Here is a 26,610-nt window from a genome sequence, read left to right as displayed (position 1 = left end):
CGGGAGAGGGGTAAGGACTTCAAATAGAGCTACCTTGGCGGTGTGCAGAGCAGTATAAGAAAAAGAGTGGGGGAGAGAGTGGGAGTAGAGAGTGAGGGAAGGAAAAGACTCTGAAAAGTTGATTTAGACCATGCCTAATGCAGATTCATCATTTAGATACAGAGAGCCTAGATGGGCAAGCAGAACTCAAGCCATGAAGCAACTGTAAAACTTTCTGAAGACAATCTGTTTATCCCAGGCCTCAGAGAGTCACTAGAAGGGTGATGAGAGAAGTCAAGTAACCAGGCACACAAAGATTCAAGGCACTAGGATTGAGAACTAGCAGAAAAAGACAACAGAAAAGACACACAAACAGACTTCATATGCAATTCTCAGACACAACAATGCTTATCTCATTTAAAGAAATAAAAGATTAGCTTTAAAGTATCTGCAGGGTATAAGGAAAATAGCATGTCTGAAAAAGAATTAAATCAATCTTCTAGACAGGAAAAATAAAACTGCAACTAAAGATTCAGTAGGTGAGTTTATAGCATAATAGACATGGTGAAGAGACAATTTGAAGAGATCAGGAAAAAATAACTAGAATTCAGATAGAAAGATAAAAATGGTGAAAATATGTTCCTGGAATCTCTTCCAAATCTGAAACTCTTCCTTCAAGTCCCTCCATCCCAAAAGAGCTAGCACATACCGTGCCCAAGCACACCCTTCCTGCCACACCCTGGACCCCATTCTCATTCACCATTTGCTCACCCACTTAGACTTTCTCTTTGTTCACTCTTTGATCACTTCTTCCACAGTTTCTAACCTTAGAGGCCTCCTGGCCTTCTCCAACTGAAAAAGAGGTTTAAATGATTCTCTATCCCTCTTCCTTCTTCATCAGTAAATTTATTGAGGAAAAACTGTCTCAAACTTTTTCAATCCCCTATGATCAACCTCCTACAAGTGTACGAGACTTCTCAATATCACAAACTTTCTTGTTGCCTACTAAATTCCCTATCTTCAGTTTTCATCCTTTATAGTCATCTACATATGACTACTGTCAAACAAACTACTTCTTTAAATACTCCCCCACTTTCAGCTTTAGAACAACCCTTATTTTAGTGTTCCATCTACCTGGATAATGATTCCTTCTCAGTCTTCTTTATTAGCTCCTTATTCTTCCTTTCCTTGTCTCTTAAATCTTTAGCACATATGTTACTTCTCTTGAGAGTTATCTGTTCATAATCTGTATTTTTTTCTACACTGCTATCTTACATTGTTTTCAGTAAGTTGTAACAACCTAAATAACACCTACTGAGCATTCACAAGCATCATCAGAATGCTGGTCTAGAGCCAGTTATGAACTTTGACAGTAAAAGTACATCCACCATGAAAAGCTACCACATTTCTAGCCACTTCAAAATCCCACTACCTATTTAGCTCAGAGCAGGTAATCTAACACTCTACTTACTTGCTAAAGTCGGTACACCACTGAGAATGTACTACTCCCTTTACTTTACTTTCACCCTCTCCAAAATGATCTCTATGGGGGCCTTACTCCATTAATTATCCTGATTCTCTATTTTTTTGTTAATTATTCATGCCATTCTCCATAGTCTACCAGGTTATGGGGAAAGATTTAGAGATAAATGCAGACTCGGTCATATATTAGCTCTGTAATCTTGAGAAAGTTACTAAACCGCTCTGTGCCTCAGTTGTCTCATCTACAAAACAGGATGAAAATGGTACTTATCCCATTAGATTATGAGGCACTTAGAGTTATAACCAGTATTTAGTAAGTGCTAAACAAATTTTATTACTTTTTATTACATTGCTAAAGTGAAGTGTCTACCGTGGTTTGGGTTTCCCCCCAAAACAGACTTGATTCAACGATTCAAGTGCAAGTAGTTGTTTTGAGAGTTGATCCATAGAAAACACTGATAGAGGAAATCAGAAGTGAGATATGGAAGGGAAGGTGGTCAAGAAAGAGTGCATTATTAAGCCAGTTACCCTGATGGACAACTAGACAGTGATCCTACTGAAGAACTCTAGTAGATAGTACAGAACATGGCTCAGTTACCCCATCTGAGACATGTGAAGATGAGGTATTTAACCACCAAATCCTCATCCATAACTGGCTGAAAGCCTTTCTGAAGGTATTAACCCCCTGGCATTTCTGGCTTTTCCTGTACACAGGCCAAGTATATCTTTATGGCCAGTAAGAAAATGCAGAAATTCATAAACGTAAGTAAACAGTATGGAGATGCAAACCAAAGAAATATGGCTAGGACACTAGGAACACCTGCTACAGTGTCTCTTATTCAAAAGATAAACTAATTCTTTGTCCCCATCCTCAAGCTACCATTTTCCTTCCTTCCCTTTGAACACTAATTTCTCAATGCTGTACCCACTTCTTCATTTAACCTGAATTCACTTTCCCACTGAATGGGACTTTTCCCAGGCTTCTAGGAAAAGGAGGTGGGGGTGAGTGGATGTTAGAGGTCATTATGAGCTCTTTATGTCAGCTTCAAGATGATGTCTCAACTTCTGTTTAGCTAACATATAGGAAAAGAATCAGTTTATTAAGTGACAGTATGTTCATAAGTAGCCTTTGAATATACTGAAGATAAAGTATTTGAGAGTCTGAGTATTTGAGTATTGAGAGTCTCCTAACAGTAACTTTTCAAAATATAGGTCTAGAGATTAAGAGAAAGGTTTTAGCTACAAACCACAGACTAGGAAGTCCAAAACAATTAGGCAATTATTGAAATCACAGGAATGACTAAAATAACCACTGAAGAAAATTTAGAAAGAAGGGAAACAAAAGTGGACTCTTGAGAAACTATCCTCCTTTATTTTCTAGAGGAAAAGTATTATTTCTTCTATACTGGATATCCAGTCACCTGCTACACCCATCATTCTTTCTTCTTCTTTCTAACACCAAAATGTTTCTCATATCTGTTCTATTTCAACTATTCCCATTGCTTTCACTTAGGTTTTATTATCACTTATCAGAACTACTGCAACTGCTTTGTTAAAGCCATCCTTGCTTTGGGGATCTGTGTCTTTTCATCCTCTACCTTGCTACTAGAGGTATTTTCATAAATTAATAGTTTAATTCTATCACTACTGTCTTCAAATAAAGCAACTCATGGAGCATAATAACCCAGTCCTAACATATCTTTTAGTCTCTTCTGTGCTCTTATTCTCTTTCATCTGATTACCCACACTTCAGTTATTGCCAATATTTGTGTTTGGCCCATCTTTAATTTTACCTCTGAGTCACAATCTAGCTCCAGCAACTAGCCAGCAAACTACAGCCTGCAGTCCAAATCTAGCCTGCCACCTATTTTTGTGAATTCAATTATACTCAAACACAGTCATGCTCAGTTGTTTAAATATTGTCTATGGCTGCTTTCAAGCTGTAACAACACAGTTGCAATAGTTGCAATGGAGAATGGAAAGCCCACAAAGCCTGAAGTATTCACTATTTGGCCCCTTACAGAACAAGTTTGCTGCCCCTCACTCATGGGACAGTATTAAGCAGCCTCATATGTGTATAACTAGATTCCCAGAAGGAACTGTGAGAGAGACTGGGTTTGAAATAATATTAGAGGAAATAAAGGCCAAAATGTGTGCCAAATTAAACAAAAACTAGTATCACACACATCTAAGAAGTTCAATGAACACCAAACACAGGATAAACACACTCTAAGAAAAAACATATTTAGGAACAGCATAGTCAAATTGCTAAAAATCAAATATGAAAAGGAAAATCTTAAAAGCAGCCAGAGAAGGAATTCTCATTTTAGTATGGTGGCATCGTTCACAACTAAAAACTTTCACATCGTTCACAACTAAAAACTTTGGGGAAAATACAAAAAAAAAAAAAAAAGAAAAAGAAAGAAAAAATTATTCGAGGCCTCTGAAAACCAAACAAAAGCAGATTGCTGAGGGGAGTCAAACTTGGAAAAGCGACCCACAGGAGAGTGAGCTTCCTAGCTCAGTTATTTTTTTCTCCTTTCTCAAACAGCTTTCTCTAAGGCCAGGAAGCCATCACTACATACAGAAAGCAACAACACAGTCGTTAAAGCTCCAAGATAAACTGAATCTCTCTGGCCACAGGAACTGGGAAAAACAGCTCCTGCATGTTGGAGAATGTAGAGAAAACACTGGAAAAGAGAAAAATGGAGAAAGGGATCCCCTCATCCTGCCTATAAACCCACTAAAGTATTGGGCTTGCTCAGGAGCTGCACAGGTATGAGACAGACACATACCAACATAGCAAAGGCTCTGAGAATTGAAAACCACCATTCACAAAAGACAAGACCAAATTTGCCATCTGAACCTAAATGAGTTGACAGTCTGCTAAAAGGAACAACAACAATCAACATTCTCCAGAGAATTTTAGTATGCCCCAGAGCTTACAAAACAAACATTCACAGATTCCAACATCCAATCCAAAATTCCCACAACGTAAAACGAGTATGTGATAAATTTCAAGGGAAGAAACAATTAACAGGAGCCAACCTCGAGATGATCCACATGTTACAATTATCCAACAGTTCTTTTAAAGCAGTTATTATAAATATACTCCATCAAGTAAAGGCAAACACACTTGAATTGAACAGGAAAAAGTTCTCAGAAGACAAAGAAATTATTTTTAAAATGAGCCAAATGTAAGTTTAAAAATCAAACAATGCAGTATGCAAAATAAAATTCACTTGGATGGGCTCAACAAGAGAATGGAGGCAAAATAGAAAAGAGTCTCTGTGAACTTGAAAATGGATCAATAAAAATTATCTGATCTGAAGAACAAAGAGGAAAAAAATAGACAAAAGAAAAAATGAAATAGTTGGAGACTTGTGGGACAATTTCAAAAGTTTTATCATAATTGTCACTGGAATCTAGGAAAGAAAAAAGAAATAAACTAGAGCAGAATATTTTAACAGTGGCAAAAAGCATCCCAAATTTGGTGAAAGACAAATTTACAGATTCGAGAAGCTGAGCATTCTCCAAAGAGGAGAAACTCAAAGAAAATAATGACTAGATACATCAAATCAAACTACTGAAAACCAAAAGCAAAGAAAAAATTCTTGAAAGTAGATAAAGAAAAATGACATAGCACATAAAGGGAAATAAAATTTGAATTACCAAAGGTTTCTCATCAGAAATCTTAACAGTGGAAAAACAGTGGAACATCACAAAATTCTAAAAGGAAACAAGTTTTTACTCAGAATTCTACGTTCACAGACTGCTAAAAGATATCTAAAATATCCCTTAGAAATGAAAGCAAAATAAAAACATTCTCAGATGAAGAAAAACAAAGAGAGTTTATCCTCAGTATATTACTCTACAAGAAATGCTAAAGTACTTAGGCTGAAAGGAAATGTAGCATCTTCAGGAATAAAGGAATAACAACAGAGACTGTAAATACACAGATAAATATAAAATACTACTTTTTCCTTTAAGTTCTTTAAAACATGTATGACTGTCGACGGCAGAAATTATAATATTGTATGGTGAGGTTTTCAAAGTATGCAGCCATAACTCAACTGTAATATAAAGGAGGGAGTGGGGTGTGGCAGAGGGGGAAAAAGGAGTGTGGCTGTAATGTTTCTCTATTTTAAGTGAAGCAGTACAAAAGTAATTCTAAGTAGGTTGTGAAAGGTTAGGTATCTTTCTATCATGTATCTATCCATATTGTAATCTCTAGGGTGTTAAAAATTAATACAAAGAGATATAGCCAAAAAGACCAACAGATATTAAAATGGAATACCAAGGAATTATTAAATTCTTACTAGATAATCCAACAGACAGTAGAAAAGGAGTTAACAGAGGAATGAAAATCAAAGAGGGAAACAAAGACAATAAAATGGCAGACCCAAAGTCAACTACATCAATAATTAATTATGTTAAATATTAATGGTCTAAATTCTCCAAATAAACAGAGTGGATTAAAAAAAAAAAAAAGCAAAATCCCACATTACATGTACGGCCCAAAGGAGAGAAACTTTAAATATAAAAACACAGACAGGTCAAAAGTAAATGGATAAAAAAAAAATTACCATGCAAACAGTAAGCCTAAGTAGTCTGAACAGGCTATTTTAATATCAGATAAAGTAAGTTCGAGACAGAGTACTACTGGAGATAAAGAAACAGTATCATAATGAAATAAAGGAAGAATTCATCAGGCAGTTTTAACAATTATAAATGTATATGTACCTAATAGCAGAGACCCAAAGTACATGAAGCAAAAACTGACAAAATTAAAGAAACAGAGACAAATTCACAGTAGAGTGGGATATTTTTAATACCTCTTCTCAGTAACTGACAGAATGAAATAAAAGATGAGCATAGACATAAAAGAGCCAAACAACATGATCAACTTTATGACATTAACAGAACTCTACATGCAAAAATGACAGAACACATATTCTTTTCAAGTGCACATGGTATAACCACCAAGGCAGAACATACCCTGGGAGAAAACACATATTTCAATAAATTTTGGAAGGCTGAAATTATACAAGATGTCCACTGCAAAGTAATAAAAATAATATATAAGAAAACATCAAATATCTGAAAGTTAAATAAAATAAGTCTAAATCATGAGCAAAGGTGAAATTATAAAGAAAATTCGAAAATATTTTAAACCAAATGACAAAGAATATGTACAATATCAAAATTTGTGGGATGCAACTGAAGAAGTACTTAGATGAAAATCTATTACTTTAAATACTTACTTCAGAAGAGAAGAAAAATCCAAAATCAATAACCTAAGATTCCATCTTAAGTAACTAAAAAACAGAGCAAAGTTAAAAAGTAAGAAGTAAATTATGAGAGGAAAGTCAATAAAATAGAAAACAAACCAATAATAGAGAAAATCACCACCACCAAAAGTTGGCTTTTTGAACTTATAAACAAAAACAACAAACTTCTAGCTAATCAAGGAAAAAAGAGAAAACCCCAACATGAGGAATGAAAAAGGAATTATCATCACAGACCACAGAGACATTAAAGGATAATAAAAGAATACTATGAACAACTTTATGCCAAAAATGTCAACAATTCAGATGAAAGGACAAATCTGTCCAAAAAAATACAAGTTACCAAAATTCACATAAGAAATAACAACAACTATAATCAACTTATTTTATGAGACAAGGATAACTGTAAGACTAAAACATGACAAAGACATTACCAAAAAAAAAAAAAAAGATTACAGATCAATATCCTTCATGAATATAAACTCAAAAATTCTTAACAAAATAATAGCACATATGACAAAGTTTTACCCCAGGAATGCAAGGCTGATTCAACATTCAAAAATTAATCAATTTAATTTTCCTTTTATTCTCTTAATATGTGATCACTTCAATAAATGCAGAAAAAGCATTTAACAAAATTCAATAGATATTTATGATAAAAAACTATCAGCAAAATAGGAAAAGTAAAAAACTTCCTCAAATTGGCAAAAGCCACCAAACCATCTATAGCTAACATCATATTTAATAATGAAAGACTGAAAGACTAATTTATAATTGTTTCCCTCTAGATTAGAAACAAGGAAGGACGCAATCTTCACCTCTTCTATTCACCACTAACAGAAGTAGAAAGGTTCTTGTCATTGGAATAAAAGTGGGAGCAGCACAGGGATATCTGGAGATCATAAAGAATGATGATATGATTATATAGAACATGCCAGAGAATATATAAAACAACTATTAAAATTAATCCACAGCATTCACTATAATCTACCTATTATACTATTAGGATTGACTTGTTTCAAATAAATTCTGGATAATGTTCCTGCAGAATTCTGGTTAGCTTGTTTCCTGGAGAAGCTTTCCAAGGGAGTAAAATAGGACAAACTACAGCCTCTGCCACTAGTTTCAGACGGTTTCAAGGCCAAAACTCGTAGTCGCTACCTCTTGTCTTCTAGTCATTCTAGATTCCCTTCATCTCTGGCTAGAATTTCGGCTGGTCCAGATGGCTGATCTTGTGAGGTGGTCATCAGGCCTTTCTCATGTTCATTTACCATTAAAGCTGGAAAAGGAAGTACCAACAGACACCCAGTAGATTACCTGTGTGCCAAAGCCCATGTTCCATTGCATAACCACAGCCCCAGCTCCTCCAGATGATCAGATACATTAGCTCTGTCAAAATGGTGACGGCTTTCCTTGAAAAAGGAGCACCAAATCCCAGCAGTAGCTGTGTCTCAAAGTGTAAAAGAATGCCTATAGTGTTTCTGTTGAAAATGCTTCCCTTCTGGGAACCAGGACCTTAACCCCCAGTGCTCAGAGCTACAGGGAAGGGATCACCAGAGGATCACTAACAGTGGAGCTAAGTGTAGCCATTTCAACTTCTGTGTATTCTTCCTACTGGGAACACTGGAGGATAGGACCTCAACCTTAGAGGGTATCATGTCCAAAATCCAGGGTATCATCATCAGTTGTGCCATCAAAAGAGTGCCAGCAGTTTCTGGGCAGTGTGGCCCAGGACAAATGGATCTATGGAATCCATCTGCTCTAAAGTAGGCCCTTTACTCCAAAACGACATTATACGGCACCCTGTGCTGATGGATCACTCTGTAAGCCCCCAGATAGTGGCACTGATTGAACCCCTGCAAATTGGAAAGGGAAACTCATATTCAGAATATGCCTCAAACCGAATCAAAAATGAATCACAGTCCTTTCCAGGGCATAAGGACTGGCTGGTTTTCTTGAAGGATGGTTAGTCTCTGCTACTGTCAGACCACTCATTCAGCAGCTCAGCTGCTGCATCAGGACTGATAAATACAAGTATACTACTGGGCCCTTGCACAATCATTATCAGTACTTTTTCCTCAACACTTACAGGCCAAAAGGAATACCTAACAGTAGTGTTTATTAAGTAGTTAGATCCAAATAATTAACAAGAATTTATATTCTAACAACTCAGTAGCCATTTGAAAAAAAATACACACAAATTGAAAGAAAAATACTTGCATTTCATTCTTAAATGACTATAATTAATTAATAATAGGACATGTGCATCTGCTGGGTACTGCACAACTTCTCAAACTTATGCAGATTAAACCTGCCAGCCTCTTTTTCTGCTCCTCACTGATTTTTGTGCAGTGCTTTATTTGTATCACAGCAACTACCAAAAATCCAACTTCAAAAAGATAAGACATCAAAAGGAATGCAGCATGACCTAATGTCAAAACTGCGAACTACCTCAAGTTAGTGGTCTGACAGACATTTCTGTGTTCCCTTTGAAATTCTGAAATATCCTATGGTATTCTTGTGTATCTGCTGGGGTGTCTGGGGGTGTCTCGGTGCAGAATTTGGGAATCACTCTGCGTGTGTGTGTATCAGTGGGTGTATGTGTACCCATGTGCACCGCAGTCCCTTTCCTCCCTCATCATGCCTAGCATCTCCCAGTAGGTTTTGCTGTGACTTAGTTCTAGTTATTGGTTTGGTGACAGACAGCGGAAGAGAGGAGAGGACATGGGAGTAGTAAGGGCAGTATAATCTTCAAGCAACTACCTGATAGCCAGGAGAAGGCCAATTCTATAGGCCCAGAGGATTCAGGGAAATTTGGGATTTCAAGGTTTTCTAGGTCATCAACCCAGATGTCCCCATCTTAAGAGCCCAGGTTCCATTGCTTCCTAAACAGCACAGGCACTGGCCTAGCAGACCTGCTGAGAAATCAACCCACCTTGGAGCTCTGCCACCCTTGAAATTAAATCATGGGCCTAATCTTTAGTTTTTGTTTTCCTCCTACTGCAGAAGATGAGTTTCTTTACATGAAACCAAAGAAAGAAATTACCTAACTTTTTCATTTTGTCCCCGATTATCTTCAGCCTTTTACTGTCCTTCTCCAATCAACTGTTGCTCACCAAGCAGCCATCTGATTACACTGTTCTTATAAACAGTAACTTCCCTAAACCTCTCAAAAGCCTAAGATATTGTACCCACCAATACATTGTCTTCTACAGGAATCTCATTCCAATTCACCACCAATGAAAGTTTTAACAGGTGCACAGCTGCCATGCATGACAAGGGTTATCAGTATCAATGCTCCACCTACAACCAGTAGTAGGGTTCTCATTGCCAGCCAGCCAGCAGATAATCCAGCTCCAAAATCCCATTTTAAAGTCTACTTCCTCAGACCACTGTGGCACCACAACTGTCTTGGGTAAGATTCCCAAGGAAACAGACTGAAATGGAGATTTTCACACCCGAAGTATTGAGGAATGCCCTCCAAATCAACAGCTGTGGGAAAGTAAAGGAAGTGAGACTAAACAGAGGAAGGAGTTGAATTGAAACCCAGTCACAGGAAGGCCTTAGCCAATCCTCTGGGGAGCTTTGGAGAGGGGATGGATCTTCAAAGTTGTCTTGCCTTAGGGCAAAAGGCCAGGCATTTACATTCCCCTCATAGAACAGGCATTGGATGCAGGGTGACCCCGAAGAAAAGAGGCATGACTTTGAAGGAAGCAGCTCTGTTGGCTCAGAGCAATGCCTGGAGAAGGATTCAGCTGCTATCAGTTTTAGCTGCCAGTATTCCCAATAGCTAGGGGAACTTGTACCTGAACAAGTGGTGGTGAACCATGGCACCCGCCACACCACTGTCGGACTATTACACCAATATGTCTCATAAGGAGAGAGAATGAATCATTTACCCTGCTTTCTTAGGAGGAACTAAGTTCACCATCAGTTGATGGAGGAAAACTCTTCTTTGCAGAAGAGCGTGAGCTAATAAACTCTGTAATAACAGAATTATAAAAAAAATCATCATTTTGAAGCCCCTAATGAAATTATTGACTCAGTCAAGGAATATCAAAGGATAATAAAACCATTAGGTGGAAGATATTCACAGTGTGCTGAAGTTACTACCCATGATTACCTGCTTATTGCAGATGGAAAAAGCATACATTTACAGAGAAGAGATCTAGTGGATACCATCTTACCCAAGTAATTTGAATGAGTATTATTAAACAATGAGACAAACTGAAAACCTCTGGATGAGATGCAATATGCAGTACTCAGCATTATATACAAAATGTTCTTTCCAGAAATATTTAACTGAAACCTTCTGAAGCTTCAAAGCCTAATTTCCATTTATAGGAAACACAGGGATAGATGACATAGAGAGGAACAATATCTGGAGTCCTGCTCTTAAGGAGCTTGATATATAGGACATTCTAGAAAAGGTAAAATATTAGTGAGAGAAAGCTGGTCTGTGGTGGCCAAGGGCTTCAGGTAGGAAAAGGGAGTTAACTAAAGAAACTTTTTAGAGTAATGGAAATGTTCTATACTTGACTGTGGTGATGGTTCTAAGACTCTTCAAATGGACACTTAAAAAGAGTGAATTATATTATATGTAAATTAAACCTCAATTAATCTGACCACTCCCCCAAAACCAGAATATTTAATATATTTTTGAATAAAAAAATGAGACTATTCTAATACTGTTGATTTTTTAAAGAAATATCTTAAAATGGAAAACCATTTTTAAATTAACATTTCTATTTTCTTTTTAAGCCCAAAGGCAAGATTTCCTCTTAAGCTAGGAAGCTAATTCATTTCATATTTCTACCTACAAATATGCCAAAAGAACAGTTTTTGCCTTAACATGTATCTATACAGGATTCCACAGATGTAACAGCTATATGAAGCAAATTACTACCTATCCATAAATACAGACATACATAAACTAATTCAATCCACATCACTTCCTAAAACACTCCTACAATAATGTCTCTTCATAGGTCAAAACCATCTGTGTCCACTGAATAAAATCTAACTCTTATTTGGCAGTTCAAGCTGCCCTACCCTCTAACCAACGCCTCCATTGCCAGAATGAATTCCCATCAGTGTCCCTTGTTAACACCTATACTGTAGCTCTGATGGAATTCTTACCATTATCCACACACAAACTGTGCTTTCTCACCTCCTGCTCATACTTTTGCACCAGCTCACAATGCCATCCCTTTTTCGTAACAGGCTATGCTTTCTTGGTCATTTCATCTAACACTGTTGTAAGTAGCTGCCTTTGTACCTTTCACCCTAATCCAGACAACAAACTCAAGGTAGAAAATGTCTTATAAATCTTTACAGGGCCCGTGGTTAGCACCAATTATTAATCCCAGAATCTTTTTTGGATTAATAGACTACTTAACCTCTTATAGCCGAAATCCCATGCATCTGAAGGATGGGCTCAAATAGCATTTCTAACAAGAAAGATAAAGCAGCTGAAGGAACTAAATGAGTTTAGCTTAGAGAAGGAAAGTAATTTCCCATTTTAACCACAAACTCCTCCATTGTTTCCACTAACGCTGTTCTTCTTCCACTTCAACCCAGATACCCGTCTGTCTTTATCTCACAGTCTATCAGTTCCCTCCTGGCATCACTTTCCTTTTTACCATATGGTCAATCATTGTCACCAAAAACCTTCACTTTCTTTTTTTCTTTGACCTCCAGGCACACTTCAACCTTGAATCAACTAGCAGTTTTTCCCATTTCTCTTTTGAGTGGAAAAACTTACAATATCATGCTGATTGGAATTTTAAATATGTGATCTTAAAAATAGTATTAATATCATGACCAACAACAAGAGCAGCTAACATTTAATGAGCACTTACCATGTTCAGGCACACTGTCCTTTCAATAACCTTATAAGGTTACAAGTAAAGAAACAGACCTAGAAATGCTAATTAACTTGCCCGATTTAAGACAGATAGAAAAAGGCAGAACTGAAATTTGAACTAAGGCAGTCTGACTCCGAGCAGATTTAGCCACTGTACTATGGTTCTTCCCCAATGCAATCAATGCTATACTGCCATTCACACTCAGAACTGACCAAACATTCCTTTATTCATTTCCTTATAAGCCCTTTCCTCAAGTAAATGTGCCAACTTTAACTGATTCATTCATATAAAAATATATTTATTCAATGAATAAATTAAAGTTATTCCCACATTCAACACAGTCATTAAGAGCAAATATAAAAGAGTAAGACATGATCTCTGCGTTCTTTTAGTCCTCAAACTCCACCTGCCCCCTCACTCTCTACAGAAATAATTAATTAATATTAGCACTTAATGTGCCACGCACTTTACATATAGGAATTCATTTAATCTACAAAACAGTCCTCAGTATTATTATTCCCATTATACATAGAAGAAACCTGAGGCATAAACAAAAACAAAAATAAACAAGTGGGACTACATCAAACTAAAAAAGCTTCTGCACAGCAAAGGAAACCATCAACAAACATGAAAAGGCAACCTACCAAATGGGAGTAAATACTTGCAAATCATATATTGATAAAAGATTAATATCCAAAATATATATTATATATAATATATAACTCATACACCTCAATAGCAAAAAAAAAGTCTGATTAAAAAAGTGGAAAGAGGATGTGAGTAAACATTTTTTTCCAAAACAGAGATATTAACGGCCAACATGTACATGAAAAGATGCTCAACATCACTAATTGTCAGGATAATGCAAATCAAAATTACAATGAAAAATCACTTCACACTGTTAGAATGGCTATTATCAAAAAGACAAGAAATAAAAAGTATTGGTGAGGATGTGGAGGAAAGGGAACCGTTGTGCACTGTTGCTGGGAATGTAAATCGGTGAAGCCACTATGTAAACAATATGGAAGTTCCTCAGAAAATTAAAAATAGAACTACCATATGAACCAGCAATTTCACTTCTGAGAATGTACCCAAGGAAAATGAAAACACTAAGTTGAAAAGTTAACATGCGGAAACACCTGAAAAGATTATCTCCACCCCAATATTCACTGCAATATTGTTTCCAATAGCCAAGAAACAACATAAATGTCCACTGATGAATGAATATATATATATATATATATATATATATATATATAGTATATATTTTTAAAAATGGGACATTACTCATCCTTAAAAAAGAGGGGAAATCTTGCCATTTGTGACACCAGGAATGGATTTTAAGGGTATTATGCTAAGTGAAATAAGTTAGATAGAAAAATACAAATATCACATAATCTCACTTATAAGTGAAATCTAAAAACAAAACACAAAAACTGAACTCACAGATACTGAGAACTCACTGACAGTTGCCAGAGGCAGAGGGTGGGAGATGGGCAAAATGGGTGAAGGTAATCAAAAGGTACAAATAAAAACTTGCAGTTATAAAGTCAATCAGTCATGGGGAAATGTGCAGCATGGTGACTACAGTTAATAATACTGGATTGTATACTTGAAAGTTATTAAAAGAATAAATCTTAAAAGTTCTCACCTCAAGAAAAAAAAAACTGCAACTAAGTGTGGTGATGGATGTTCACATGACTTAAAGTGATAATTATTTCTCAAAACATGGAATGATTGTGTTGTACACCTAAAACTAATATAATATTATATGCCAATTATATCTCAAAAATTTTTTTAAACAAAAAACTGAGGCATAGAAGTTACATAATGTACCCAAGTCCACACAGCTAAAAAGTGGCAAAGCCAGGATTTAAAACCAGTCTCCCTTCGGAATCACTAGAATGCCTCAAACTCACTGACACCACTAGGCTTCTATCCCTCAACTTTTCTACCTACACCTTAAACATAATCCACAGTATTAATTTATTCAACACTGACTGATACTCGCCTTGTTTTGGTTTCTTGAACACAAGTTTGTTTCTGCCTCAGAGATTCTTTATTTTCCTCAAACACTACTCCTCTAGATCTGCCTTACAATCATTATAACTCAACTTAAATGTCAACTTTCAAAGAGACCTGTCCTGAACACCCTACCTAAATACCCCTCCCAACTCTTATTTCCTTCATAGTTACTTATACTGCTTGAAATTTTCAGTTGCTTATTTCTCTCCACTAGAGTAGAAGTTCCAAAGAGAGTACAGACTTTGTCTGTCTTGATCACTGCTACATATTCAGCACCTAAAACGGCACCTGGCACACAGTAGGCACTTGATGTTTACAGAACAGATGTCAAAAATTGTGCTAGACATTGGGATCATCAAAATGAATAGGATATAGTTTTTAATAAACTCCTAGTCTTTATAAATACACCTCCTCCTCTTCTATGCTAAAAGATGACTAGCCCCTAATTATTTTTAATGGCTAACTTTTCCACATGTCATGTTAAATCTGTCCCTGAGATCTCCCTTAGACTTCTATCCATCAAATATCCCCTCTCTCACTTCTTGGATTTCTCCTTCTCTGCTTACTGAATGTTTCCCTCCCACCCTCTCATACTCAAATCTTTCCCTCAACCCTAAATCTCCCCATTACCCCCCAAATATCCCACTGACTCCTCATCATATCTCTCTTCCATAGACGTCTTGACCACTTCCTCAAAAGTCAGTGACCTGAAAAGTGCTCTCATTTGCTTCAGCACATAACCCTCCTGAGGACTTTCAATTCACTTTCTTAGAACCAGCACTGCTACTGTCCCACGATTCTCTTCTAAATTTTTTTATCTCTTTTTTTGGCTTCCTTCACTGTCTCCTTTCTGTCACATGTTTAAACTTGATTCTCACTAGAACTTCATCCTTTATTCTTGCTCCATTCTCTGTCTCTGAAAGATTTCATCTTCTCTAACTAATGCCCCTATACAAGTAATTTTATCATTCATTCAGAACCTAAATCCCAGCTCCACTCTCCCCATTCATATTTAATAAGAATTGTGACTGAATTCTTAAGCAAATCCTCAATAAAGAATAGTTGTAGGCCAAGACTTAGAAAAAATAATGTGAACTATAATAAACAATAATGTTCTGAACAAGCACCAGAAAGCAATATTATACAACATAAGGCTGGTTTTCACTATTACTTCTTGAAATATAGTACTTGAACTAATTCTTCATTAATTTTACTTGACAGCTTGTACAAAACTGGAACAAAAACTGTAAAAATCACTCATAGATTTTACATATGTAGTTAATCTATATTAATTTTCTAAAACTGCTTATACAGTTCTAAATACATAGAAATTATATTATTACACAAGTAGAAAGTTAAAATAGGAATACACTAGTCACAAATTATTGCTCAAGTCTGGAAACAACATACAAAATAAACTCTAATTCTTTGAGAGGGGTCTGTAGGGGTTTGTAAAGATGTACCTACAGTGCCATAATTTAGACTCACACCTCAGAATTACACCTAATTATTAGAGCAAACTGTCGATTGAGGTTTTTGTGCTATTTTCAAAAACATTAGCAAGGAACAGACGTGTGCCATTGTGGCCTTTGGCTTAGACAGCAAAAGGTAGTCACACATTTATATCAATATGATAAAACTACTCAAGTCCCAACCCTGTAAACAATTTTATAATGAGAAGAGTGGTTTACCCAGAAAAAGTGTAAAGAAAGCTCCATCTTCACAACTCTTCAATGGATAAGAGCCACAATACACACTGGTCAACCACAAATACCCGACTTGCAGCCTAGCCCCTTTCATAGTGAGAGAAAATGGCAGCTGTTTATTATCAAACAAACTGCACATTCAATAAATACATTAAACTCTGTAACTTATTTGACAAAATCCTACTATGCTTTCCCTACGTATTGCAAGAAGGTGTAAGAAAAAAAGATGAAGCCAACTCCCAATTACCACTGTCAAAGCCAAGCTGGTGAAACAAGTCTGTCACCATCCTTCAGGGTATGTGGCATGTAGGGGCATGGTAAGGAAAACAATAGGAGAGCCCTTAGCAAAAAAGACACCCACATTTTAAGAAAAAGAAAATGAAAGTGACTTAATATCTACATTAAGGAAGCTGAAGGTGCATCAAGCCTAGGAAGAATCTAGGCGCTACTCAGATTTTCTAGTTGGTGGCAGTTGATTGCTATACCAGCTGTCACATTTTGAAGTTCTTCAGCTTTCCCCCTTTCCCCACAAAACCCCCTCTACTCTAAAGCAGTAAAGTGACAGAGGAAATACAACAGAAGATGAAGGGAAATGGCCGGTAGGACAACAGAACACAAGAGCAGCTGCAACCACATCTCTAGAGAACCAAAAGTACAGCTCTAAAAATCTGTATCAGACACCTTTCACATCCACATAAACCTCCATCTGCATCCCCTTCGCATAAATCTTTTAAATTGAAACCCCACGCCTTATTCTACAGCCTGATTATCTAAAAGTCATCCTATATATATGATATTATCCTTAACCGATACCATTGCTCCTCTTTGTGAAAGGCAGATTTTTTTAAGGGAGGCGGAAAGGTGAGGATGGAATGTCATGGGGGTGGGAGGAGGGGAATGAGAAATACGTGCAAATACCATTGCGGCAGAAACACTGGAAACGCCACTTCCCTCACCACTCTTGCAAATTCTCTTCGTGCGCTACCCTCTACTCATCCCTCCTCTTTCTTCAACAATACGCATACACGTGTCATAACCGACCCGCACCATCACCTTTTCTAGCATCACAGGCTCCTCTCCCACCTTCTCTTGCCCCCTACAAAGACAGTCACACACACTTAAAGCAGAAACTGCTGCCACCGCACCCTCCTGTCTCAATAAGTGCTTCTACCATCCAGCATCAAGCGCTTACTTAAAGACAGCTCAATAAATACGAAGACACACACACACACACACACACACACACACACACAGAGGCACATGCGGCATGTGGCGCAAGGAAAGGCACTCGGAGACGCACCTGGAGGCCGGGTGTCCAGCGCTGCTGCCCCCCTGGTCCCTGTCACTGAGCGCAGCTGTGTAAATCCTCCGGTAGCGGTCGGCCAGGGCCCGGCCTGACAGCAGCAGCTGGTAGTGACCCCGGGAGTCCGCGGCCGGCAGACCCAGCCCCAGCCCCGCGGCCGCCAAGGAGCCCTCGGGAACCGGCATGAACAGCGCCCCCGGCGCCGGGGAGGAAGAGACGGTGGCGGCTGGGAAGAATCCGTCCCCGCCGGGCCCCGAGGAGGCGGCGGCGGGAGAGGCAGTCGCTGCGCACATCATCATCCTCGCCGCTGCCGCCACCGTCGCCTCGTCCCCGAGGGCCGGGCAGGCAGACACGCGCGCGCACACAGCCCTTTTCCAACGACAACGGCTCCAGCGGCGGCCTCTCGCTCCCGCACCAGGGAGACTACAAAGACAGCGACCTCCTCCTCCTTCTCCTCCTCCTCCCTCCCGCACCGCCCTCGCCGCTACTGGGGCCGCTCATCTAACCCCGCCACCCCGGGAGTGTGAGGAGGAGGCGGTGCCGCCGCTGCCGCCGCCGCCACCGCTGCCACCGCCGGAGCAACCCGCAATGGGAAGCTGTCGGCCGCACTGGGCATGCGCCACTCCTCGCACATGCTCAGTCACTCCGGCCCCTTCCCTCCCCACCCCCCCTCCGCCACCACTCCCTCCGCCTCAGGGCTTTGGGTGTGGGGCCGTAGAGTCGGGCGGAATCTGAGGAAAGTCCACCTCTCCGGGTTTTACCAGCAGCTTGAGGAAGAGTAAGGAAAGTGCTGGGGAGGCTGTCAGCTACAACCCGTCGGCTTCAGGTACTGGGTTCCCTCCAGGTGGGAGAACTGGGACCTGAAAGAAAGGCGACGTGCCCACCGCCAGAGAATCTGTTGCGCACTCCTGCCACCTTTCCCCAGAGTGTGTGCTGCCAACGGGAAGATACACTGTGAATGGTGCTGACTGAACTCAGCCAAGGCAGACGAGGCCAGCCGAATTAGAAGTCCCTTTGGCGATCTTATTTAGGATTATTTTTGTCATTAGGATTTAGGTTTGTTTAAAATAGCTTTTACTTACAAAAGACAGGTAGTAATTTAGTGCATTTTTTTTCTGTGAAAGTAGATTTCCCAGATATGAAAGTATTCACAAGTCAGAGTCCTTCCTAAATTCTTGTTCTCAACATTTATATCAGAGCTAAATCTTAATGCAATAATACTTTTTTAAAATTGAAGTATAATTGATTTACAATGTTGTGTTAGTATCTGGCGTCCAGCAAAGTGATTCAGCTATTCACATAGTAATACTTTTCTTAAATTTTTTTTTTTTTTGACTCCACACTCACCCTAAGAGTGCACTCTTATCTCTGGACAGTGGTCATTTAATGGCTTATCTTTTTCTGTCTAGATTTACATTACTGAAGATACTTCTTGAATGTGACCTGAAACTGTAATTGTGACTGTGACTATATAACATCTGAAAATGTCGTATCTACCAAAGAGCTTATCACTGTTACCTATAAAAATGTAATATTTGCTGAGTCCCCTGTTTCAGGCTATTCTACTAACTTCTAAGTAAATGTTCTAGAAATACATGTGCCAGTGCACCCAGGTTCCTATACAGTTTTATCCTTCCAACTCTCAATTTGAAGAGTTTGTTTAACTCATCCTCATGACAAAATCATTTTTAAGTCTTATAATCCCAGGGCTATAGCCTATATATACTTACTGGTTCCTAAGCCTGTGCCTCTTTGAATGTCCTTCTATAGGAGGGGAAAAAAAAAGCAAGCCCTATTTACTGTTTAGAGAAGTACGAACAAGAAGGGGGAAGTAAATTAATTCTAGGTTTTGCAGGAGAGAGTGCTGAAGGAGTGCACTTTATCTGGGTCTTTGAATAATAAATGTGTGTCATTTTGATTTTAAAGTGATATGTAAAAGTGGGATAATAAAAACAGGGACAAAGGACAGGCATGGGGAATCATAGTATTTTAGTCATGTGAGTAGCACTGTTGCACAGGTTTGATACTTGTTTTATTTCCTCAACTATCATTTAAGCTCCTTCAGAGCTTCTTGTTTATTTTTGTGTCTTCCTCAGTGTAGAACCTTGCATATGGGAGTATCCATCAAGATTAGTTAGGTAAAATTCCTGTCCTGATGGTTCAGCACAGTTACAGACCTCTGTGGAACAGAAACTGCCCAGACCTTGCACCTCTCCTCCCCCCACTGCATCCCCAACCCTGGGGTGAAAGCCAAGACACAGATATAGAGGCTGCTCAAGGCTAGTGGAATTAAAGGCCTGAATGCTTAGCAGCTCCATGGGCTCATGACTGTTGCAAGAGCCAGAGAGGTAGCCAAAAGGCTCTAACAGAGGAGGGTTTAGATCCTGACTCTGTCTTTGGGCAAGTGTCAGCCTCTGAAAAATGGTTAAAATGCTACTGCAGGAGATTGTGGGAGGACTTCAAGTGTCTAGGACATCTACTTTGTCACATGGCTTTTCACAAATGGTAAAACACACACACACACACACACACACACACAACCACACTAGACTTTTCCATAAGGAATGAAATGGTTCTTGTGTCTGTTCCCCCATTATTTTCCCAGCTCCTAGCACAGACTCTAGACCTAAGCAGGAGGGAAACAGATACTGGTTGAATGAATGAAGAAATGTTGCCTGCACAGAGAAACATTTCCAGCTCAGGTACAGGTGGTGGCATGTGCAGTCATTGCCCCTTTAGAGTTTCTAGTGGAGACTGACCTGGAGCACTGGTCTCTGAGTTCCCTCTTACCCATTCCTTAATTTCCCTTAGGTCTTTACTGTACCCTTCAGTCCCAGACAGGCCTCTTCCTGAGCCTTCTGGGTACACACAAAACCTGGTAACTGGACAATTTCCTAAGAAACCCACTGTCATTGAGGGGCGCAACGAGGCGTGCGCAGAGTCGCACACATGCTCTCTTAGGTATCCGAGGGTGGCGTTTCTCTTGCGGTTGGCAGCGTTTCCTTCCACGGCAGCGGTAGCAGCCGCTCTACTCTAAATTGATAGCCAGTGCAGCTATTTTTCTTCTCCTCCTCCTCTTCCTGCCTCCGCACTGTGCCGCTCCAGGGTCACTGCAACTGCTGCGGCTACTGCCTTCGCAGCTGGGCACCTTGGAAGTCTCCCCTGGGGTGGCAGGGAATGGGGCGCATGCCGGGAAGGAAAGGGCGTTTGGACTCACCCGTGATTCCACTGTCAAGGGGACGTGAAGGGGAGGGTGGTCCCCCAAGGCAAGTCGCGAGGGTCACCTGAACCACCGCTGCAAACGGTGGAGATGTGGATTTCTTGAAATGTGCAGAGCAAGCGTCCCCTTCCGCCAGTACAGCGCGCACTACTACGGAATGCCCATGTGTTGGGAAGGAGGTTGGGGGAGATTCTTACTATTCAAGGAAACGTGCAAAGGGAAAATATATAGAGAGGGCTTTGCTTTTGTTTTTCCAGCCCCACTGAAAGCGGCTCCTGTACTTTCCGCGCTGCCATCTTAGCTTTATCTTCTGGCCAGGCTGGGCGTGTGTGTGTATTCGTGTTAGGAGGGAGGGCTAGAGGCGTGGAGGAGAGTGGAGGGAGCATTGGGGCGGATTGGGTGTCAGAATTGACTAGACAGGAGTTCAGGACACAAGCGCCCTCAAAGGATAACATTGAACTAAGGCAAATCCTGACTTTGCCCATTTTATTAGTGAAACACGCGCATAGTATTTTTAGTCTCTGTGACTGATATGCTTATTTCTCAAAAGGATCTCTTCTGTCTATGACCATATAAGACTATGGCTTCATCTTTCATCCTTATGATCGCAGATTTTGTCGCTCTTTACCACTTGGAATTGCAAACCTCGGACTATAATTTTCTGAATTATAATTCAGATTATATAATTTTCTAATCAGACTTACCTTTTTTTGTACTCTATTATATCTTTAAGGATACATATTTTTAAGGAAACCATCTGCGCTGATGTAGTAAGTAACAGGCAGAAACCATGAAGTGTATATAAGAGGACAATGATTGACATTGTTAGTTTCTTTTAAAAGGTTAATATTATACTAATGCTTCACAAGATTACAAACACAGGAAGCATGTATATTATCAGAAACATCAAGACTGCTGAAAATGTTGTGGTCAAGTCAAGAGTTTGAGTTTGTTTCCCATATTTGTACAATAATGTATCAGAGCATATAAAAAACAAACTTGGTAGCTGAGAGCATTTTAAAACAAGTTTAGTAGCTGAGAACAGTTTGGAAGAAAAAAAAAATACTCTAGCCTGAAGAGTGAAGAAATGCTTCACTCATCAGTAATCTTGGCTTTCTAAAGGCCACAGGATTCTGCATTCTTGACAAAAATGACCTTATTGCACTTTAAAGTGAAATATATTTTATATAATATATTGAATACTCCAAACATAACAGAAAAAGTCAACATGGCAATTGAAATTCTTTTAAACAAAAGTTACATATTGGCTCCCCTAGATATCTTGACCTCTTCCTTTAAACAATTATTTTTAGAGCCTTGGAAGAGTGAGTAATTTGTAGGCGTAAGAGTTAATGCTTTTTCCTCTTTATTCATATTAGTTTTAAAAAATACAAATTTCATGTCCAAGTTTTCCTACTAATAAAAAAATTAGATACTAGGGCCTGAGTTTAATTTTCATCCCTGAAAAATTATTCTAAAATATTTATTAGTGAGATACTCTTTGAAGTATGTAAATTCAGTAATATATATTTGAATATAAATCAAAAATTTAAAAATCTCATTGTTGTGATGCATTTTAGCCCAAAGGAAGCTTCCACAACTGATACAGAAAGTCATATAAAGTATTAACTTTGGAAGAGAGAAATGTAAGAACTACAGAATTTTAACCTTGAAAACTTCTATATAGTTTATAAATTATTAGGTTAGTTTTTATTACTAAGGTTAAATAATTTAATAATTAAATCATATTTCCTCAAACCCTAAAGGACTATTGAAATTTTTATATAGAATAGCAATTTTATCATGTCAAAATTTCCTTGAAATACATTATTTAATATGGTCCCTGGCTAATCCAGATATCAAGATATATCTAAATGTCTCTAAACTGATTATAGTAGGTATGCTTTTATTTTAAAGACACTTAGCCTCCTTCAGGCTGAGTTTTCTCATCAGTCAAATTAGATTCTTTGAGGATTAAGTTAAATAATATGTGTGAAAGACTTGCTTAGCACATTATGTGAGTCAATAACTATTGTGATTAATATTATGTGTGGTGCTTTGTTTGAGTTGTTTCCCAGTCTTGTGCTAAAGGAAGTAACAAAACAGTTGCACAGTTTGAATTGTATACATTTAGATTTGGAAGTTTGTCTTTTCACACAGTCCTATCTACAAATACAGGTTTACTATATCTTGATATGACAAGAAGAATAGAATCCAAAGACTGTTCATTTTCCTAAAATATCCTGTTCTTAGGTAGTTTGTCTAGTCACAAAACGTATTGCTTCCTTTCATAAATTCAGTGAGTTTTTGTAATTTTAACTGATTGCTATATTTTTGACACATAATAGTTAAAACATAGTTTTTTCTCAAGTGGCTGGTGGCTATGGTACACTTCTCTGGTCAAAAATTATAGATCATCCATTACTCACATACTTAATTAACTTCAGAATCTTAGCCCCACCTAGTTCAACTTCCTGTTTTGATCAATATTTTCACTTTTATATTTTGAAAGTTAAAGGGAGTTGATTTACTAGTTCTTCATAAATAGTTCTCTTAAAAACATTTTGCTCCTTCTTTATCATGTCAGGTTTGTTTTCAGACTGGGCCAGAAGCTGTTTAAAAAGTTTTTAGAACATACATTTCATGAAAAATAGTTCATACTTTTCCTAAATTAATTTGTGATAATCCTGTTTTCTTAGTTTAGACAGACTAGTTATCTGCAAGATGTCATATGTTGGGAACTAGGCTAATTATTTTTGTGGTGGAGCAAAGACAGTACTGCTTCCTGAGAAAAGCTATGGCTTCCCTGCAGGTCCTCCTAATGACCATCTCTAGGCACAGGTGGCGTGATGTGCCAGTAATTTACTTGTTTGCTCTTGGGTCCGTTTCTCTCCATTTCCCTGCCCTTCTCTGTACAGCAGGGGAACAATCCCTGCAAACTACATTTTCTGGGCTCTGTTACCAGCTAGCTTCAAATTAGGTTTAGCCTGCAGGGTGAGATGGGTGATTGGAAAATGGGAAGGAAGAGAAACCATGCCTCCCCCACTCTCCACCCTGACTGCTCTTTCTGCTTTCGGCAACATTTCCTATGTGGTTCCAGCTCCTGCTGGACAGCTTCTCCTTCCATGATCCAGCTCCAGCCAGGTACCCTCTGTTGTGGAACCACTTCTCCCTGGGAGGCCCCAGCTCCTGGAATCTGGCAATAGCATCTCCTCCTTTGGGATCTCCAGCCCTAGGGATTATAGTAGCTTCCTGCTGATACTAATCCTTGAGATGTCTCTAGCCCCTGATTTGCCTTTCAGCTCCTTCAGTAACATTGCAATCCTCTCTCTTAATGATCTGGCATGCACTTGTTTGTTTTCCTAATTGGACCCTTAGTGAGGCAGATAGTCTTCCATCCACATATTAGACCTGATATGGCTCCTCAGCCAAATGATGGCATTTTATCATCTTTCATCTGGTCTTCACCAATTTATATGGTCCAGTGGGCCCAGCAAAAACCTGCAGTAAGATGGAGGTGATACACCCAGGATTGGGCATGAATAGGACCAGAAAACAAGTAAGCTGTATGAGTGTGTGGCCAGATGTCATCAACCATTATTGCACCGGTACCTGTGTCTAATCTCAAACATATGACTGCATGTAGTTGGGGGATCCCTTATGACTTACTGCAAGAAGAGGAAAACGGCTGAGCTTGGTTCAAGCTTAAGTTGACTTAGTAATCAAATGCAAGCTGACATGAACTGCTGCTATACTATGATCTCACAGATAGTGATAAGGCAAAATTCTCCCAATGGTTCAAACTTCATGCATTGCACATAGTCATCCATTTTGCACATTAAGAGAATTAGCCTGAAGTAAGTATATGTAAGACTCACGAGTAGTAGCAGATGGCTTGGCCATTTGTTAGGGGCCTGGAAGTAGAAAGATTGAAAGATTGGAGAGAAGGAAATCTGTGGAAGAGGCATGTGAATGAACCTATGTGAGTAAGCACGAAGTGTGACAATGTTTGAATCCCATGATGAGGCTCATGAGAGAGTGTCCTACTATGGAAGGGACAAAAATGACCATGTAGACAGGATGACTCCACCAGTTGGTATCAGAAATGGAGGACCCTTGTGACTCCCAGATTCTGGGTGGACAGTGGTGTCACTCATTGAAATGGGATCCAGGAAAAGGGAGCTGTTTCAGGATGGGGCATGAAGAGTGCTGTTTGTCTTCTCTAACTTATTTCTTGGCCTGAAAATAGTTTGAGACAATGTTTTTAGAGAACACAATCACTCCTCAACCTACACACACTCCTCTGCCAACCTCTTCTTTACACAGCTGTCATCTTTGAAAGCTATATCATATGTGATAAAATATAATCCAGCAATAAAAGGAAATACATGCTACAACATGGATGAATTTTGAAAATATTATGCTGAATGAAAGAAGCCAGATACAAAGGCTCACATTTGTTTGGTTCCATTTATGTGTAACATCCAGAATAGGCAAATCCATTGAAACAGAAAGTAGGTTGGTGATTGCTAGTGGCTGGGGAAGTGGGGGATAGGGAGGGACAACTTAGTGGGTATGGGTTTTTTTTGTAGGGGGGAATGTGATGAAATTTTTCTAGAATTAGTATGGATTATTGTATAACTTTGAATATAGTAAAAACTATTGAATTATGTACTTTAAAAGGATGAAATTTATGATGTACAAGTTATATTTCAATAAACTTATTTTTTTAAAAATCTGCTCAAAATCTATCAATGATTTTGTATTAGAGTTATTAAAGCTAGTTGCCACAACAGACGAACCTCCAGAACTGCTTTTTGTCTTTTTCCTGCAGAGGTATTCTCCTCCCTTCACTGAACTGCTTTGTGTCCCTGGAGGCTGGCTCCTGTGCCCTGCATCACCTGGGCTCCCTTGAGGCTGCATTCTGATTGGGTTTGGCCAATGGGGGAACCCTCTCAGGAGACAGACGTACAGGAGGAGAGGTAGGTCAGGATACTTTTTCCCGGCTCTCTCCCTTCTTCTAGCAGTGGCTGTGTCACTTAGTGACTAGAATTCCTGCTGGACAGCTCCTCCTCCTTGGCACCAACTCCCAGGGCTCTGATAATTCTTTTCCTCTCTTTGCCCCTTCAGTTCTAGGAGTGAAACAGCTTCCTGCCTCCCATGTTTCTTCCCATAACCTGTCCACACCCCTGAAAGGATTTCCTTTTTTTTTTTTACATTTTTTTATTGATTAATAGTTACTTTACAATATTGTGTCAAATTCTAGTGTAGAGCACAATTTTTCAGTCATACATGAACATGTATATATTCATTGTCACATTTTTTTTGCTATGAGCTACCACAAGATCTTGTATATTTTTCCCTGTGCTATACAGTATAATCTTGTTTATCTATCTGCATTTTAAAATCCCCAGTCTGTCCCTTCCCACCCTCCACCCCCTTGGCAACCACAAGTTTGTATTCTATGTCTATGAGTCTGTTTCTGTTTTGTATTTGTGGTGGGTTTTGTTTTGTTTTGTTTCGTTTTGTTTTGTTTTGTTTTGTTTTGTTTTGTTTTGTTTTGTTTTTAGATTCCTCATATAAGCAATCTCATATGATATTTTTCTTTCTCTTTCTGGCTTATTTCACTTTGAATGACATTCTCCAGGAACATCCATGTTGCTGCAAATGGCGTTATGTTGTCGGTTTTTGTGGCTGAATAGTATTCCATCGTATAAATATACCACCTCCTCTTCATTCA

At 38.8% G+C, this 26,610-nt stretch overlaps 2 protein-coding genes across 10 annotated transcripts in view; one reads left to right on the top strand and one right to left on the bottom strand.

Annotated features, from left to right (window-relative positions):
* The window catches only part of MYCBP2 (MYC binding protein 2), a 226,102-nt gene extending 207,873 nt beyond the window's left edge, over positions 1-18,229 (bottom strand). For 7 of the 8 annotated variants that reach the window (XM_031466152.2, XM_064493060.1, XM_064493061.1 and 4 more), the window contains exon 1: positions 17,648-18,212. In XM_031466152.2, coding sequence (XP_031322012.1) covers positions 17,648-17,949 — 302 coding nt within the window. In that variant the 5' untranslated portion in view covers positions 17,950-18,212. Of the gene's footprint in view, positions 1-17,647 lie in introns of all 8 variants that reach the window. The other variant, XM_031466155.2, reaches the window with a different exon arrangement.
* Positions 18,230-18,331: 102 nt separating this feature from the next.
* SCEL (sciellin) overlaps positions 18,332-26,610 on the top strand; it is a 266,901-nt gene continuing 258,622 nt past the window's right edge. Inside the window, exons 1-2 of one of the 2 annotated variants that reach the window (XM_064493052.1) lie at positions 18,332-18,476; positions 25,705-25,852. The gene's annotated coding sequence lies outside the window, so the exon portion shown is untranslated. The remainder of the gene's footprint in view (positions 18,477-25,704; positions 25,853-26,610) is intronic. The other variant, XM_064493053.1, reaches the window with a different exon arrangement.

Source organism: Camelus dromedarius, chromosome 13 (assembly GCF_036321535.1).
Source record: "Camelus dromedarius isolate mCamDro1 chromosome 13, mCamDro1.pat, whole genome shotgun sequence".
Classification (NCBI taxonomy): Eukaryota; Metazoa; Chordata; class Mammalia; order Artiodactyla; family Camelidae; genus Camelus; species Camelus dromedarius.
Note: the sequence above shows the minus strand (reverse complement) of the source record. Positions and strands in the feature narration are given on the sequence as shown.